Source organism: Erpetoichthys calabaricus, chromosome 18 (genome assembly GCF_900747795.2).
Source record: "Erpetoichthys calabaricus chromosome 18, fErpCal1.3, whole genome shotgun sequence".
NCBI lineage: Eukaryota > Metazoa > Chordata > Cladistia > Polypteriformes > Polypteridae > Erpetoichthys > Erpetoichthys calabaricus.
The window spans coordinates 3,342,577-3,358,292 of NC_041411.2; the positions used below are offsets into that span (position 1 = coordinate 3,342,577).

At 41.0% G+C, this 15,716-nt stretch overlaps 1 protein-coding gene across 2 annotated transcripts in view; it reads right to left on the reverse strand.

The window, feature by feature from the left end:
• tpcn1 (two pore segment channel 1) overlaps window positions 1-15,716 on the reverse strand; it is a 63,771-nt gene extending 48,055 nt beyond the window's left edge. The window contains exons 1-2 of one of the 2 annotated variants that reach the window (XM_028824018.2): window positions 15,098-15,713; window positions 6,688-6,821 (exon numbers count right to left, since the gene is read on the reverse strand). In XM_028824018.2, coding sequence (XP_028679851.1) covers window positions 6,688-6,821; window positions 15,098-15,179 — 216 coding nt within the window. In that variant the 5' untranslated portion in view covers window positions 15,180-15,713. Of the gene's footprint in view, window positions 1-6,687; window positions 6,822-15,097 lie in introns of both variants that reach the window. The other variant, XM_051921035.1, reaches the window with a different exon arrangement.

Consider the following 15,716-nt stretch of genomic DNA (forward strand, 5'->3'; position numbering starts at 1 on the left):
CAAAAACAACAGCTTATGCTGAGTATGTGCACATTGGCGGAAACGGGAAGAACATGTGTTCTTCATGCAAGACATTCATTTGCAGCTTGCGTTTACATACGGGAGAACAGCAATGACAAATACAAAAAAAAATAAAAATTGCTTAGTATGGACGGACAGCGAGGTGGAATTGTTACTGAGCCTAATGAATGGGTATAAGGCAAACAAAGCAGCTGAGAAAATGTAATGAGCGGGATCAAATAAGGGAAGGGCAACGTAATAAACACAAACCAATCAGAACTCGATTACAGTCTGCGTTTTCAAAAGTGTCCATTTTCACTCATTTACACTGCAATGCTGAGCCAGCATTTTCAGATAAATAGATAAGAAAGGCACTATATTATAGATAGATAGATAGATAGATAGATAGATAGATAGATAGGTAGAGTAGACAAAAGGCAAAAACAGAGACAAATATCAGTGTTTTTAAACGAAAACGTAATAATGTGGACGTAACCTTACTGCCAGCAACAAATCCAACATACATCACACAGAACTACCCAATTGATACTTGTTGACACCCATGTCCCTTGAGCTTTTTTTAATTAAGAACATACATCAGTCCTGGTCAGGGAAGGCTATTCCACACACTAACCAGTGCAATGTCATGACATTCACTATTAGCCAAATGTTTTTGTGCCTTTTTTCCTATAAATAAACAGACACCAGGGTGCCCTGCCTGCCCTCAATAGAATTCAAACCAGTAATGAAATGTTAGGAGAGGGCAGCTTTAAATAGCTCCTCCTGTTAAAAGGGAGCATAGCGAGTGTACCTTGAGCACAAACTCTGATCAATAGTTCACTCAGGGAATGCCACAGATTATATGGATGCTTTTTCCCTTTCAATGAATGCCATCCAGACAGATGTGAAACACTAGTACATAATCAGACTAAATATATCATGTCATGAGGTGAGGGCATTCATCCAAAAGTCCAACCAAGATTTATGGCAAAAGTGGTTTCCAGCTCAACAGATAGTGCAAATAAAACTGCACCAACCTGTCTGGCTGGCCTGGGCCAGTCTTTTTCACAGAGCCCAATCAAGAATGTCTACATGAAACAAGGAGGAGGTTTTCTTCAGATACCTTGCTCTTTGGCCTGAGCCATTAGAAGTGTCTCATCTTTTACTGTGCCCTGTAAAGCACCTTTAGAATGGCATGGCGTAACAGAATGTGCTCATTCCTGCTTAACCCAGATCAGGGTAATGGAAGGCTAGAGCCTTACAAAATAAATCCAAAGTGTAATCTCATAGCCTGATGTGTCATCTAAAGTGACTTTAATTTAGTAGTTGGTTTTATATTGCACTGTATTCCTGTAAACAATCATTTCTTTCCCTTGCCCTTTTGTATTTTGGAATGACAAAAAGAATCTAAGTCATAAAATACATATTGTAGCTTTATAAGTCCCAACCACATTCCACCCAGAAACTAAGACAAGAGAATATGTTTCTTTTCTTCTCCTCCAAACCCAATATCTACAGGAAGTGAAAGCAATAAAGCCTTGCTTTGTAGCTGCCATTTGTACATGTAGTTTAAACATATAAAAAGTAGCTTTGGCATCCAGTTCCATTCTGTAATCTGGAATAGTGTCTTCATGTTTACAAGTTCCACAGCAGCCAAACTGAGCAGACTCTCCGATCAGATGAGAGCAGATGCTGAGTCATAACACACCTCGCCTTTAAACGGCATGTGCATTCGCACAGCTGTGAAAGAGAGACCTGGGATAAGACGGACAATTAACGGGATGGGTGTGAATGGGGAAGTTCAAAGAACATGAAATTATAAGAAACATTTATGGTTCAGGATTATTATTTTAAATGTACTTTACACTCACACATTTACTAAACACACACATAGGACCAAAGCAAGTTGATAAGATACAGTGGACACTAACTGAGCAGTCTAGACATTAGAAGAACTGAAAACACCAGGAGGGTATTTGCTTTTACGCACAAGTTACTGAAGAACAACTCTTACAGGTGATCACGAGGTAAAACATGCCAAACCTTTCTGATAAATTATTTAGTTACCTGAAGACTTGGCATTAGGGTATTAGCAAAGCACTGTCAAACGATACACATAAGAACCCAAGACGTCTGACAAATGTGAGGTGATCATAGATAGATAGATAGATAGATAGATAGATAGATAGATAGATAGATAGATAGATAGATAGATAGATAGATACTTTATTAATCCCAATGGGAAATTCACATTATCCAGCAGCAGCATACTGATACAATAAATAATATTAAAGATTGATAATAATAATAATACCCCCCCGGTCATGCAGTCAGTCATAGTCTTTGAGTTGGTAAATAGTTATACTGTCCCAACAATTCACCCTGGTAAGGTCATCAGGATACAGTAACACCATTTGATTTCTATTCAATACTTTTTACAGTACCACCTAATATTTTATTCGTCTTTATAATTCTCTCTATCCATTGTCTAGTGTATGGTGATGGAATCTTTAAAAAATCTGCTGTTACACACACAGACATAGACAGACACACATCCATTATCAAGATATTGATGTTTTCACTATCGGGGGACCCTAAGACATCGAGAGCCTTCAAAAACCAGAGATCAAAATTTTGGATGAATCTAAAGCTCCTCCCCCATAGACGATAGGTTATGGTGGGGGAGGGCGCAAAGCAAGAAGACGAGCAACACTGATGCTTCTCATACAAATCATACTGAACTCTGACTTGCAACTTGCAATCTCCACAGGTTGTCTGGAAAGAACAGTTTAGAAAGAACGGATGTCATTATAAGTTTTATTGAAAACACACATTCAAGCCACTCATAATCAAGACAGTCCACGGTATTCAGGATGTTGGTTACATAGATGCAACGCTATTATTAGTAGTAGTAGTACTAGATTGAGGAGATACAAGTTAAATTGTGATTACGTATGTGTATGTGTGGTTGGCTTGAATAAAAAGCGAAGAAAGGAGCAATTCATTTAACAGTAACGACAATAAAAATGCAAATAACGACTAAGAATATTAATGTACTAATGTAAAGCAATAATATAGACAGCAAACTGCAATGAACACGATTATAACTGATAACAATAAACACAAAAATATTTGTGATAATTAAATAACACAACTTTGAACATGGCACTCTCACTAAACAAGCCTGAAAGTACTGATGTAGTTTGCACAAACACTAAAAAATGTGCAATTCATGAACTGTAACAGCTGAGCAATACTGGTTTGTAAGTAACAATATGTGTTTAACTACAGCTGTGAAAAACAATACATACCGAATATGAATTAATAAAGACTGCTTAACAATTAAGATTTTATATATTTCTATATCCACCTTCATAAAAGGTCTGTGGGTCTGTCTGGTTGCTATATCTGTCTTTCCAAAAGAAGATGCATTACAAACATTTTTTGTAATTAAAAGCATTGCATTTGTCACTCCAATAGATGGCACACAACAAAAAAATATCACTGCCTTTACAATTCCATATCAAATGGCATATAATAGAGACATGTGCACTGCAAACATTAATACCAAGGTCTAGACAGGTAACTCAAATAGTATTTTTATGTACAGTATATGTACACATATAGACAAACACACACACAATATATACCAACAAAGTTGTACTATATGAAAGTAATAACCACTTCTGGACCACACATCCATTAAGTTTCAGAGACATTCCTGAACATAAAGAATGTAATGTGAAGCTTGATGCTGTTTAGAAGTTGTTCAGAAAAGACTGCAGGAATGCTTAATGATAAACAATAGAAGACAATTCTGCTTGAGAAGCACCATAACAAATCTCCCATTTTTTCCCCAGAGGTGGCTGATGCAACTTTTCTGTGGTGGATCTCAGCTCTGGTGCTGGGCAAACCTGCTTGGTCCAATCTGTTCAGGACCATAGGAAATTAACAGGTTATGTTAGAAAGTAATTGGTTGTGAAGTGAATAACAACCTGCAGAGGACACTAAGGGTTAAAAACCAACCAATATCAGCAGAGAACGGTAGGTCTTTTGTAAACCAATGAAAGATTGTTTTTTGCTTTTCTGCTACTTTTGTTTTTCTTGTGTGTTATTGTTTGGTTGGGTCAACGTATAGTGCTAAGAGCACCTAACATGGACAGTTGCCACATTCTCACAAGGGTTAGCAGCTGAGAATGGATGCCTCCAAAAGCAAGCAGTGTGGCTTTGGTAATTTGCACATTGTTTAGCAATGCTAAAGTCTGAAGGCAGCCAATTAGACTGCTAATGCCAAGCCAGTAAGTCTTTGCTTTAAGCAGCTGTCCATGTAGATGTACAGCCATAAACACAGGGTGCTATAGAGCACATATAACTAGCCTTTACACACACACACACACACACACACACACACACACACACAGTTAGCTTACTGTGATGCGTAAGTGAACCCAAGTAACAAACAGATAAACTTCCACTTAAGACAATAAACACACTTAACACACCTAGACAATAAGAAAGTTGTGTCAATGTAAACCCCTAATTCTTTTTTCCTCTCATAGCTTCCTATGGTTTAGCATCACCCAACTTTTACTTAAACCACAAGTTTAATTTTCCCTGCACAGAGCAATTTTCACTCCCTCAAAATTGTCTGGTTCTGATTGAATTTCTCTGTGCTGTCTAGAACAGATGCACAAATGAGTGCCCAGTGGAGGGGATTACCAAATCACCACTGCTGTGCAGCAGGGAAGGACAACTTTCCGTCATCAACTGAAGAACAGAATCAATTTACAGGTTTCAACTCTCCTGCTCACATTTTCATTAAAACTTTAACCTTTTTTTTTTCTTTTTTTAATGACTTATCCACAAAGTGAGCTAAATCTGTGTTAGCAAACAGAACCGTTATGAGGAAAATGAGCCATGACCATAACTGATAAGTTTTAAAGGCATTTAATAGAATGTTCTAGTTTGAGCTTCTTTACGGTGGCCTTTGTTTTTCTACTTTTTGAACAGCTCTCATATCTGTGAGCATGTACAAATATAAAGAGACACAGTTTATTTTATTCCAATCACATATACAGGTACAGCGTGTGCAGAGGCATACTAGACTCAGACCTTCTGAGCACAACCATGTGGACTGGGACACAGTGTTAATGCTATCTAATGACCACAGTCTGCTCCATTAACCTCCTCAGCTTTAGACCCGAGTATTACTAAAAGCATTAGTTCCAAGTGTCAATCAGGCAGAGGTATAGATGCATATTATTACTTGTATCATTATTATACACTTATGACTTTGTACTTTTAGTGTTATTCATGTTTTGCAGAAGAAAGAGGAGATTTAATAAAAATGTCATTTTTCAAGCCAAAAAATGCAATGCTTTGTATATGTTTTGTGAAGAAAAATATAATATAATGCTAAGGCTGCAGTGGGCTGGTGTCCTGCCCGGGATTTGTTTATTGCCTTGCGCCCTATCTTGGCTGGGATTGCCTCCAGCAGACTCCCATGATCCTGTAGTTAGGATGTAGCGGGTTGCATAATGGATGGATGGATAATGCTAAGGAGGCTACGCTTCAATTTATAAAAAAAATCTCTCTATATATAATATCCAACATCTGTCGTTCTGTACGTCTGTCCACTTTTCACGAGAGAACTACTTAACAGATTTAGATTGGGGTTTTTTTCTATAATTTGCTTGAACATTCCGGTTGATTTTGTGACTTTTCTCATCACGCTAAGTATCGTAGTTCGCTTGCAGGAGCGATATATTCACACTAATCCGAGACAGAGGCTGTGGAATGAGGGGAGGGGGAAGCGTGACGTCAGGAGTAGGGAGCCGGATGGAGCCCTCCTCGCTGCCCTGCTTCACTTCTACACAAGCAAAGCCACGGGGGATGGCAAGTATATTATATAATATTCTTTATTAACAGGATTGCCATTGACCATGATTTATACAAATAAAACATATTCCCATAAAGACACAATAAAAAAAAAACAAAAAAACAGTCAAATGGCAAAATCCCCTTCTGAAACAAAGAATGTGTGCTTTAGGCCATGCAATACATTTGAGTTTTTCTTAGTCATTTTGTAATTGTCAAGAAATCCACATGTAGTTTGGCCATATTTGGTTAGCATTGCGGAATCATCATCTTGGGTTCAGATGCCAAGCCTGCTATGCCCCACCACAGGAAAAGCTACGGACTGTCAGAAAAAGGGCACATCAAGACAGTGCTAGAACTCATCACGCGTTCACTAAATCACTGAATTTGACCAGCCCAGTGATTTTTATCTGGTACGGTGGCAAGATCAGCAACAGCAGACAGCAAGTCTGAAACACTCCACGGCCAGAAGTCACTTAATGTGACATCAGCTTTAGTTATTCAAAAGCTACTTTGGTTTTCTTCCCACAATCCCAAAAATGTGCAGGTCAGGTTAACTGGCAATTGAAAATTAGCCCTATGTAAGCAGAAATGTGGGTGTGTGCCATGAGTGGGATGTGCAATGGACTGGCTGGAACCTATCTTGCCCCCAGTGCACTAATGAATTGAATTTCAGGTTAAATTAAAAAGCACACACTATCTGGATGCTTGAGGAGGGACACGGCCATTATGTTTCCAAGCTATGTAAAATAAAGACTTGCATATGTCATGCAGACTTACGCCTCAGGTGTGAATAAGATGGGTGCTTACCTGCAAGTATATTGCAGCCTCCTGGTAATTCATCTCCCAGCTCTGACGAAGCATGCCATACTGTGTCTGCATGTTCTGGGCCCCTCCAGTCGGCACTGGAAGAGTACTGTTAGTGATGTCATAGTTCCCACCATCTACAAACAAAGAACGGGAAGAAGGAAGCGGTCAATGCATGAGGGATAACATTACAGCACTTATAATGAAGATGACATTCACTTTTATGCTAAAGGATCATATTTCATAAAACTGCTAGGATGAGCATTGTGGGAGTAGTTAAGACATTTCACTATTAACTATTAAAAAAGATAAAGTGGCACCCCTTGAGTGAAAATGAACCATTTGGAAAAAATGACACCATTTTTAATTAGTACCGAGTGAGCCTACCCCGACAGATCATTAGTATTAATCGATCACTCCAGAGGAGATACAAATGACGGCCTTACATTTCCTGCCTCATTAAGATTTTGTCAGTTTTAGATGAGGCTGTGCACGTGACATGGTTTAATAATAATAATAATTCTTTGCACTTGTATAGCACTTTTCTCACTACTCAAAGCGCTCAGCAATTGCAGGTTAAGGGCCTTGCTCAAGGGCCCAACAGAGCAGAGTCCCTACTGGCATTTACGGGATTCGAACCGGCAACCTTCCGATTGCCAGTGCAGATCCCTAGCCTCGGAGCCACCACTCTGCCCTATTAGGTTTATTAGGTTGTCACTAAGCACCACTTCCACCCATCGTTAAAAACGTGCATGGCAAAACGGGCCAGCTTTCCAAAGCCGGAAGCTTCTTTTCAAGTACCTACCAGGTAAGAGAAAGTCTACACTGTAAGAAGAGTGCTGTAAAGGAGCCTCACACACTTCATCCATCCCAAGTGACAAGAGTTCTCGACCCATTTCTTCTACCTGCATGACAGGATTGAAACCCCCCAAAAACACAGGGCAGCCTTTAATTTCCACTGGTATCTATAATGAACCTCTTAAAATATTTAAATTTAAAAAAAAAGCACTTCTCCACATGTAGTCAATCAAATGGAGTTTCTCGACATTCCCGTATTTCATCAAGTCAAACACCCAAAGTGGAATTTCTTCATAACGTCCCAAGGAATTGAACGTACAGCAATCCACACTGGAAAAATGGGGCACACAAAAACTGAACGTAACTCTGCGAGGTATCAGCAAAGCAAAGGAAGGCCAGGGGAGTATAAGACGCTGATCTGCTCCTTTGACATCTGAATGAGGGCGAGGCCACAAAATCCATCCAGCAGTCCTGCTGCAGCTGGTCACAGCAGTGGAGATTGTTGCCGAATCAGTAGACGTCTGCCATCAAGCACCCTCACAGTCCACGGGGCGGACACAAACCTTTAACCTCTGCTGCCAAATTACACAAAATCGCACGTATTAAGTCAAGACAGCACAATGTCAGTGTCTTCAGAGAGTCCTACAGAACCTATAAACGTGTCTGCCCCATCTCACTTAGGGGACCTGCACACAACAAGGAGGAAAGTTCACTTCACTCCCTACCTCCTTCAGTTCACCAGCACACCTGGGACAACACCCTTGATAGAGCCTTGGGGTGCCATTCAATGGAGAAGAGAGTGTACTATAAAATACCGATTATTTATACCAGGAAAATTCCAAAATAATCCAGAAATTCCAGTTCCTAAAGAGTAATCAATCCGTGTCTCGCAAGCTTTCACTGTAACTCAGTAAAATCGGACACCTTCCGTGACATGCTGATCCAGTCAAAGTCTTCATGCGGCCTCAGTCACACAGCTTGAGTCATCTCTGCAGACGGTGCCAAACGCATGCACGCACTCACAGGCAGCTCTCTAATAAATAAAGCAGCCTCCTACTCAGTCGTCTTATCCACACGGGCCCAATGCTCCTCCCATAAAAACTTCTTGTTTTTTTTCCCCTTTTATAAAAACAACAAATGTCAAACAAGCCAAAAGAAAAAAAAAAATCTGCCCAGTTGACTTTATAAAATAAAACAGACGTCATCACTTCCCATTTTAAACTGCCATATTGTTGTTTTTGTCTGAGCTAAAGAGGAAAGAAGACCGCAAAAAGCACAGTACTGTGGGAAACAAGCTGCCACAAGACTTTTCCTTCAGGATCCAAAAAGGTGGGAGAAGCAAAGTCCGATAATTTAAAAAGTACCGGCCATCACCTTGACAATCCAGTCAGGGCACAATGCAGAGAAGACGTGAATGTGGGGACAGAGCTAACAGACAATTAGAAGAGCACAGCTTTAAAAACAACACGAAAAACCAAACATCGTCCCTTGGCAGCGCTGACAAAACTCGGCAAGATGATGCAGCAAGTCTCGGCCCCTGTTCTCGTCAGGTGGGGGAGCAGCTTTGGGCTAAGATGGCAGATGACAGTAAGCCTCTACTTTCCAGAGATACGCGCCGTATGCCTGCCGTGTACGCGCACACGGACCCAGTGGTCATGTCTCTTCTTAAATTCAGGTGACAAGTCGAGTGCGCACCCATGGCCCCTGGGCAGATGACAAAAATTGAAAGCCAAAAGAGAGGGGTAGGCTCAGCACAGTTACGCTGCATGTGTTTGTATCATGCTTTCACACATAAAGGAATGTGCACTGCGCTGATTAAGCAGTTCCCCCTACACAGGGAAGGTACAAAGGCCACTGGATTAATAGCAATTCAAGCCTGGGGGTCCAATTTAAAGAGGCAGCACGCCGTTAGCACGCTATCTGGGGCACACAGTGCCAGCAAGCCAAGAAAGAAAAAAAGGCAAATCACCTGCATCTCCAAGGCCCTGGACTGTTTTAACTTGGAATTCAAACAAATTTGCAATAAAAACTAATTTCACCATTAAAGTGTAATTAGCGTACATAATACATATAAAAACTGTGGTGGCCTTGCGCCCTGTGTTGGGTGGGATTGGCTCCAGCAGACCCCACGTGACCCTGTAGTTAGGATATAGCGGGATGGATAATGGATGGATGGATAATACATATAAAAAGTGTTCACCCCCTTGAAAGTTTTCACATTTTATTGGTGTACAACACTGGATCACAGTGGGTTTAATTGGGCTTTCCTGACACTGACGACCAAAAATAATGATAATAACACCACAAAACATACAGTACATTTCTTTTCTGCAAATGTCATACTGTACACCCTGATTTGTATCTTGGGCCAACGGTATTGTCTCATATGTAACAAGAAGAATGATTAAGGACAAAAACAAAACAAATAAGTATGATAAACCGTTGACATGTTACATGCAAGTCATAATGCATTTATAACTGAAACTATCTGTGCTACTCGTGTCAGGCGAGTTGAAATCTAATCAACACAGACCTCAGTGTTAACATTTGCAGGGCACCATCAATTGGAATGCATTTTGGAATGCGATGTGGCCACCAGGGGGTGCTCCAGCATCCCAAAACACAACATACTGTGGACAGCAGGCACAAGTTCCAGCACAACACTCTTGCTGTTGTTTCCCACTAACGCACAGTACAGCAAAGCACCAACAAGTAAATGCACACAGCACTTTCTCCCTCTTCTTCTTCTCTTCTCTCTCTCTCTTTCCACCTCCACTGCCTCTTCAGCAAGCTTCGTCATCTTCTTCCCAACTCGGGCTCCTGTAGCAATGGCAGAAGGCTCTTTTTACCCTGCAGCCGGGAATACTTCTGGCAGGCCGTTAGCATGGTCTAGAACAGGGGTCTCCAGCTCCAGTTCTGGAGAGCTACTGTGGCTGCACGTTTTCATTCTAACTCTTTTCTTAATCAGTGACCAGATTTTGCAGCGAATAAACGATTTCCCTTTATTTTAATTGACTTGAGACCCTGACCACTGAATGGATTCTTTTTTCCTTAAATGGCACCTAAACATAAATTTGATGTGAAGTGAGCCAACAGTTGACCAACTAAATTGGGGCTTCAAACTCCAACCAACTTCACTTCATTCAGTTTCTTAATTTGTAGCCAATTTTCATTGCTAATGAAACCCATTTTTTAATTCCATGGCTCTCACTCTGCCACGGCATAAATTTTCAAAACTGATGATTTTCTTTTTTAAGAGCGCTGGCTGTCAAAATGTTTTATGGACCTGAGCAGATCAACATTACCGAGGCCTTCACCTTTCTTTATTTTCAGTTATCGTGTGATGGACACAGCTTGTTATTTATGTGTTGGTTCATTTTGTGTCTTAATATTGTTTGGTTGCTAATTAAGGAAAAAAAAGAAATAATTAAGGGGCCTCGAGTCTTACGTTGTGCATCAATTAAAATGAAGGCAAAGAGTTAATTAGCAGCAAAATCTGGTCACTAATTAAGAAAAGGGTTAGAATGAAAACCTGCAGCCACAGTAGCTCTCTAGGACTGGAGTTGGAGACCCCTTGTCTGAAATCAACATAAAAATCCATTGATGTGTGCTGTGGCTCCCAGGTGAATGATGCGGAAGGCGGATGAGCTACAAAAGCACGTTATCAGCTGGGCACCAATCAGCTGGCGCCGGTACCTCACTTTCGTTTTCCACCTCCATCTCCAGTTCACTCGCATCAAAATCAGGGTCTGACAAGTGAGAGTCCGATTAAGCGATAATATCCAAAACGTTCTCCACGGAGTATTTCTCCTTGTGCATTCGCTGTGGTCTCTCGCCAGATGTCGATGCCATTTTAGAGGTGGTTTGCCGCTACTCACGCATGCACAGTAAATCGAGGTCTGATCAACAAAGCCAACTTTCCTTCCAGCTAAGAGAGTCAAACTAAAACGTAACAGCGAGTTTTGTCACAGTTTACAACTGATTACAAAAGTCTATCGACAAAAGTCGACATCTGCCCTGAAGAGGTTACTACAGCCTACAGAATGCAAGAACAAGACCAAGATAGAAACACATGCTGCAGGCTATGATGCACGCTTGAAGTCTACACCACTGAAAGCAGTTTACTCTTCTGTGTCACACTGTGCTGTAGCCACAGGCCTGAATGTTAGCTGGCGGTGATTGCAGCACACAAGAAAAGCAAAACGATCCATTAAAATGCAGGTCGTTTGTGCCCTCCAGGATCACCGCTCCTCTTGCCACAGTCAAATGCATTTGTTCCTGACATGTCTCCACTATTTTTAATAAAATTGTTGACTTCCAAACCGATGTTAGTGAAATTTTGCACCATGAATTGACCGACTCCTGATTGTCTTTGTACTGTTGTGATGAGGGATCATGTAAATGTGTATATTTTCTAACCTCTTCGATAGGTCTTTCTTTGATCTGCACCATGTTAATTTAGAAAACTAGGGGGCTCTGCCCCCTGCTCACTTTGCTCGCCGACTCCCTCCCCGGGCACACAATGCGCCAGCCACTTTGCGTCTTTGCCGCTCACGTTGCTTCAAACATCTGAAAGCCCGTACAGCAGCTGTCCTTTTGTCTCACTGCCTTGATTCACGGGACTTTAAAGTGTCTCTGAGAAAATCACATCTTGTCTCCTTCCAAGATTTTTTGTTTTATAAAACGAATGGAAACACGTTTCAGTAAATATGCACTTACTAAACTGGCCAATTAGAGCCTTAAGAGTCCATGAAGGAATGTACATTGCACAGTCACACTTTTGAGAGGGGAGCGTGTCAGTCTATGCCGTGGGTGGACTATGACATAAATTAAGTATAAATTGGCCTGTCATGGGAGAGCACAAACGTTCCCAATTTAAATAAAGGTGGCAAATGGAGCATTCTATAAATAATCACACCATGAAAATATTTGATAGGACTGTTGCCCGAAATCACCAAGGGAATTTTGAAACTTCCTTTCATGTATTCACATTAAATATTTTTAATAGATACATTTCCTTCTAATTAACAAATTGGGTAAGATGGTAATTTAGTTGAGCAAAGCATAAAAAAAAAATCCTTAAAGTGATTCAAATTTTAGTAAGCTTTAAAAGTTAGCTTTAAATACTGTACCACTTTTTAAATATTAAATAATAATGTTGATGTATATAAAGAGTTTATTAGCAAATACAACACTTATGTTAATACAACTGCAATTCCTACAGAAATATTGACTCTTAATAAAAATAGAAATATTCATTAAGGGCAGCACGGTGGCACAGTGGTCATGCTGATGCTTCGCAGACCAACATTTGTGTCTCAGGTCTTCCATGTGTGGAGCTTGCATGTTCTCCCCATGTCTGAGATGGTTTCCTCCTGGTGCTCCAGTCTCGTCCCTCTGTCCAAAGACATGTAGGTTAAGTGAATTGGCAATGCTAAATTATCCCCAGTTGGAGTTTGCCATGTGATGGACTGGACCCCGCCTGGCGCCTGCTGGAAAAGGCCCCTATGGGATTGGCTAACATTGGTCAGTAACAAGCAGGTTTGAAAATGAAATGACAATCTACTGTATAATAAACCATTAAATTCCGTGTGTCCAGTCGCTCAGAGCAATCTGATTGGTCAGTTTGGCTTTGGTGTTGCCACAAAAGAGGCAGTGCGGATGTGAAACACGTAAGGAGGAGGCACATGGAAAGTCACCTGCAAAGACAGCAAGTACAAAAGCGGACAGGAGGCAAGCAAGACACCTCAAAAACAATGATGGACGCTGAGAAGCAGGCGTTACGAGGACGTGTTCGAGAGATGGAGCGCCAGTGCAGACACACGCGGATCCAGAGGGAAAGCGGCCAAGGGCATGAGATTGTATATGTCCTGCGGTGGGTTGGCACCCTGCCCGGGATTGGTTCCTGCCTTGTGCCCTGTGTTGGCTGGGATTGGCTCCAGCAGACCCCCGTGACCGTGTGTTCGGATTCAGCGGGTTAGATAATGGATGGATGGATAGATGGATAAATCATTCTATTAACTTTCTCAGTGTCGCGTATTCTTCCAATTTTAGTGTTATTTGTGAATTTCACAAGTTTACTAACTACACCAGATTCAACGTCAATGGCGATGGGTACAATATCGCCGCCACTACCTATATAAAGCGCCAACCCTAATTTTTTTTTTTATTATTTTTAGCTTTATTAGATCTAGGCTGAGTGACTTGTTTTTCTCGTCATACATATTTCATTGTAATGTTGACCCTGTGTTAACCTATATATGATAAATAAACCTAAACATAACTAATCTAAGGCATCCACTCCTGAGACTTCTACCAGTTCACACTGGCAAAGTGAAATCAGCAGGTTTTGTTTTCAAACGCGTGAATATTTTTTCTAAATACTTCGAAGAGACATTGTTGTCACCTCAGCTTTGTCAATGTCACAACAACTCTGGGTTCAGTGATGTGCTACACCTCTTCTACCAGAGACATCAGTCCACTGCATGGAGACGACGCTTCTGAATGGGTCTTGACCTGTCAATCTCACACGTCGTCCAAGTCAATAGAAAGGCGGGCTCTGGATTGTTAATCTGACTGGTCATACTAGCCGCCAATCATGGGGGCTTTGACCTCTCATTGACCAATCAAAATGAGCAGTGGGTGGCACCTTTAACAGGGTTAGAGCGCAAGCGTGGCTAATAATAAATAACAGACCAAAAAAATAAATACATTAAAAGTAGTTGTAGTGATACTCCTGCGGTGGGCTGGTGCCCTGCCCGAGGTTTGTTTCCTGCCTTGCACCGTGTGTTGGCTGGGATTGGCTCCAGCTGACCCCGTGACCCTGTAGTTAGGCTATAGCGGGTCGGATAATGGATGTAGTGATACTCCAACACAAACACTTCAAGAAAATTCATCTTACATAACAAAAAATGTGAAATTATGGATGTAATAATAAATTGTTATGGTTGTCATTACAAGATGATCACATGCTTGTTGTTACTGTATTTTGTAATTCATTATTTGACAAAAATAGACTGACTGGAAAAGAATGTGGATTACGCCCTCTAAGACTAAGACACCATTCAACAACATTTATTTTGGTTCTGTCCCATTGTTAAAAAAAAACAAAAAGTTCCCAAGTGTATCCTAAAGTTTAAGGAGTGACTATTGTGGATACTAGTTTTAAATAAACTGTTCTAATGGTATACTACAACAATAATTTTCATTACCTCCTGTAATTACGTTAATTATTATACTGGCATGTTGTTGCATACACAAAATAAAATCATGTGTCTGGACATTTTAAAATGAAAGTAAAAGTGTACCTGCGTACTATTTCAGAATGTAAAAATAAGAAAACAATGTGGCCTTTAACCTTATTTTAATTTTTTTTTTTTAAACTTTTCTTCTATAAACTGTATTATTTATTTTCATTCTGTTCCTCTTAAGTGTTTTTATTTGACGCTGAGCTGCTATGTGCTCGTGCGTATGATATGTTAATATTTATACACACACATATGTATATATATATATATATATATATATATATATATATTACATAAGTGGCTTCTCCGGGCATTCATTGGCCCACTGACGGACAAAGGTGTGGCCGACCGGAGCCCGCGACACTCACTTGCAGGTCTGTGGTCCCCGCTGCTGACGTCATCGAGGGTCAATATGAGGGGTACGTCGTCATCGTCCGCGTTGGTTGCCATCTCCCCGCCGCAACAACTCCTCAAAAGGTTGTCTCCCGGTCACTTCGTCTGCTTTTTATTTGACAAAGTTACTACTCAAAAAGTAGCGACGCACGTCAAAGTCCTTCATGCTCATATTGAGTATTTAAAAAAAAAAAAAAAAGAACGTTAGCGGAAGTGCAATTTCAGGGGAAAAAAATCTGGGCGGTTTCCCAACTGCGTGCAGAACTTTTGCGGGCTTTCATTGGCCGGCGCTCACGGGGGCTTCGCCTCGGCCTGGTCGCTCTCCTGAGCCTCAAGTTCTCATCTGGTAATAAATAAACTTCCCGCTTGACGGCGCAAAGGCAAAGTCACCGTGTAGTGTCAGAAATTCCGAACTGGAATGAAGCGAGCTGTCGAGACACCGCCGACAGAACGAAGTATTCGATGCTGCACGCCTCGTCTCCTGTCTGTTCACAGGCTCGCCTTGTTGTTACACGCGCAGCAGCCACACAAACAAATCCTGACGGAGGAACCTTGAAGGCGCCCTGTTAGAAGGTGCCGCCCAGCGCGCATTTT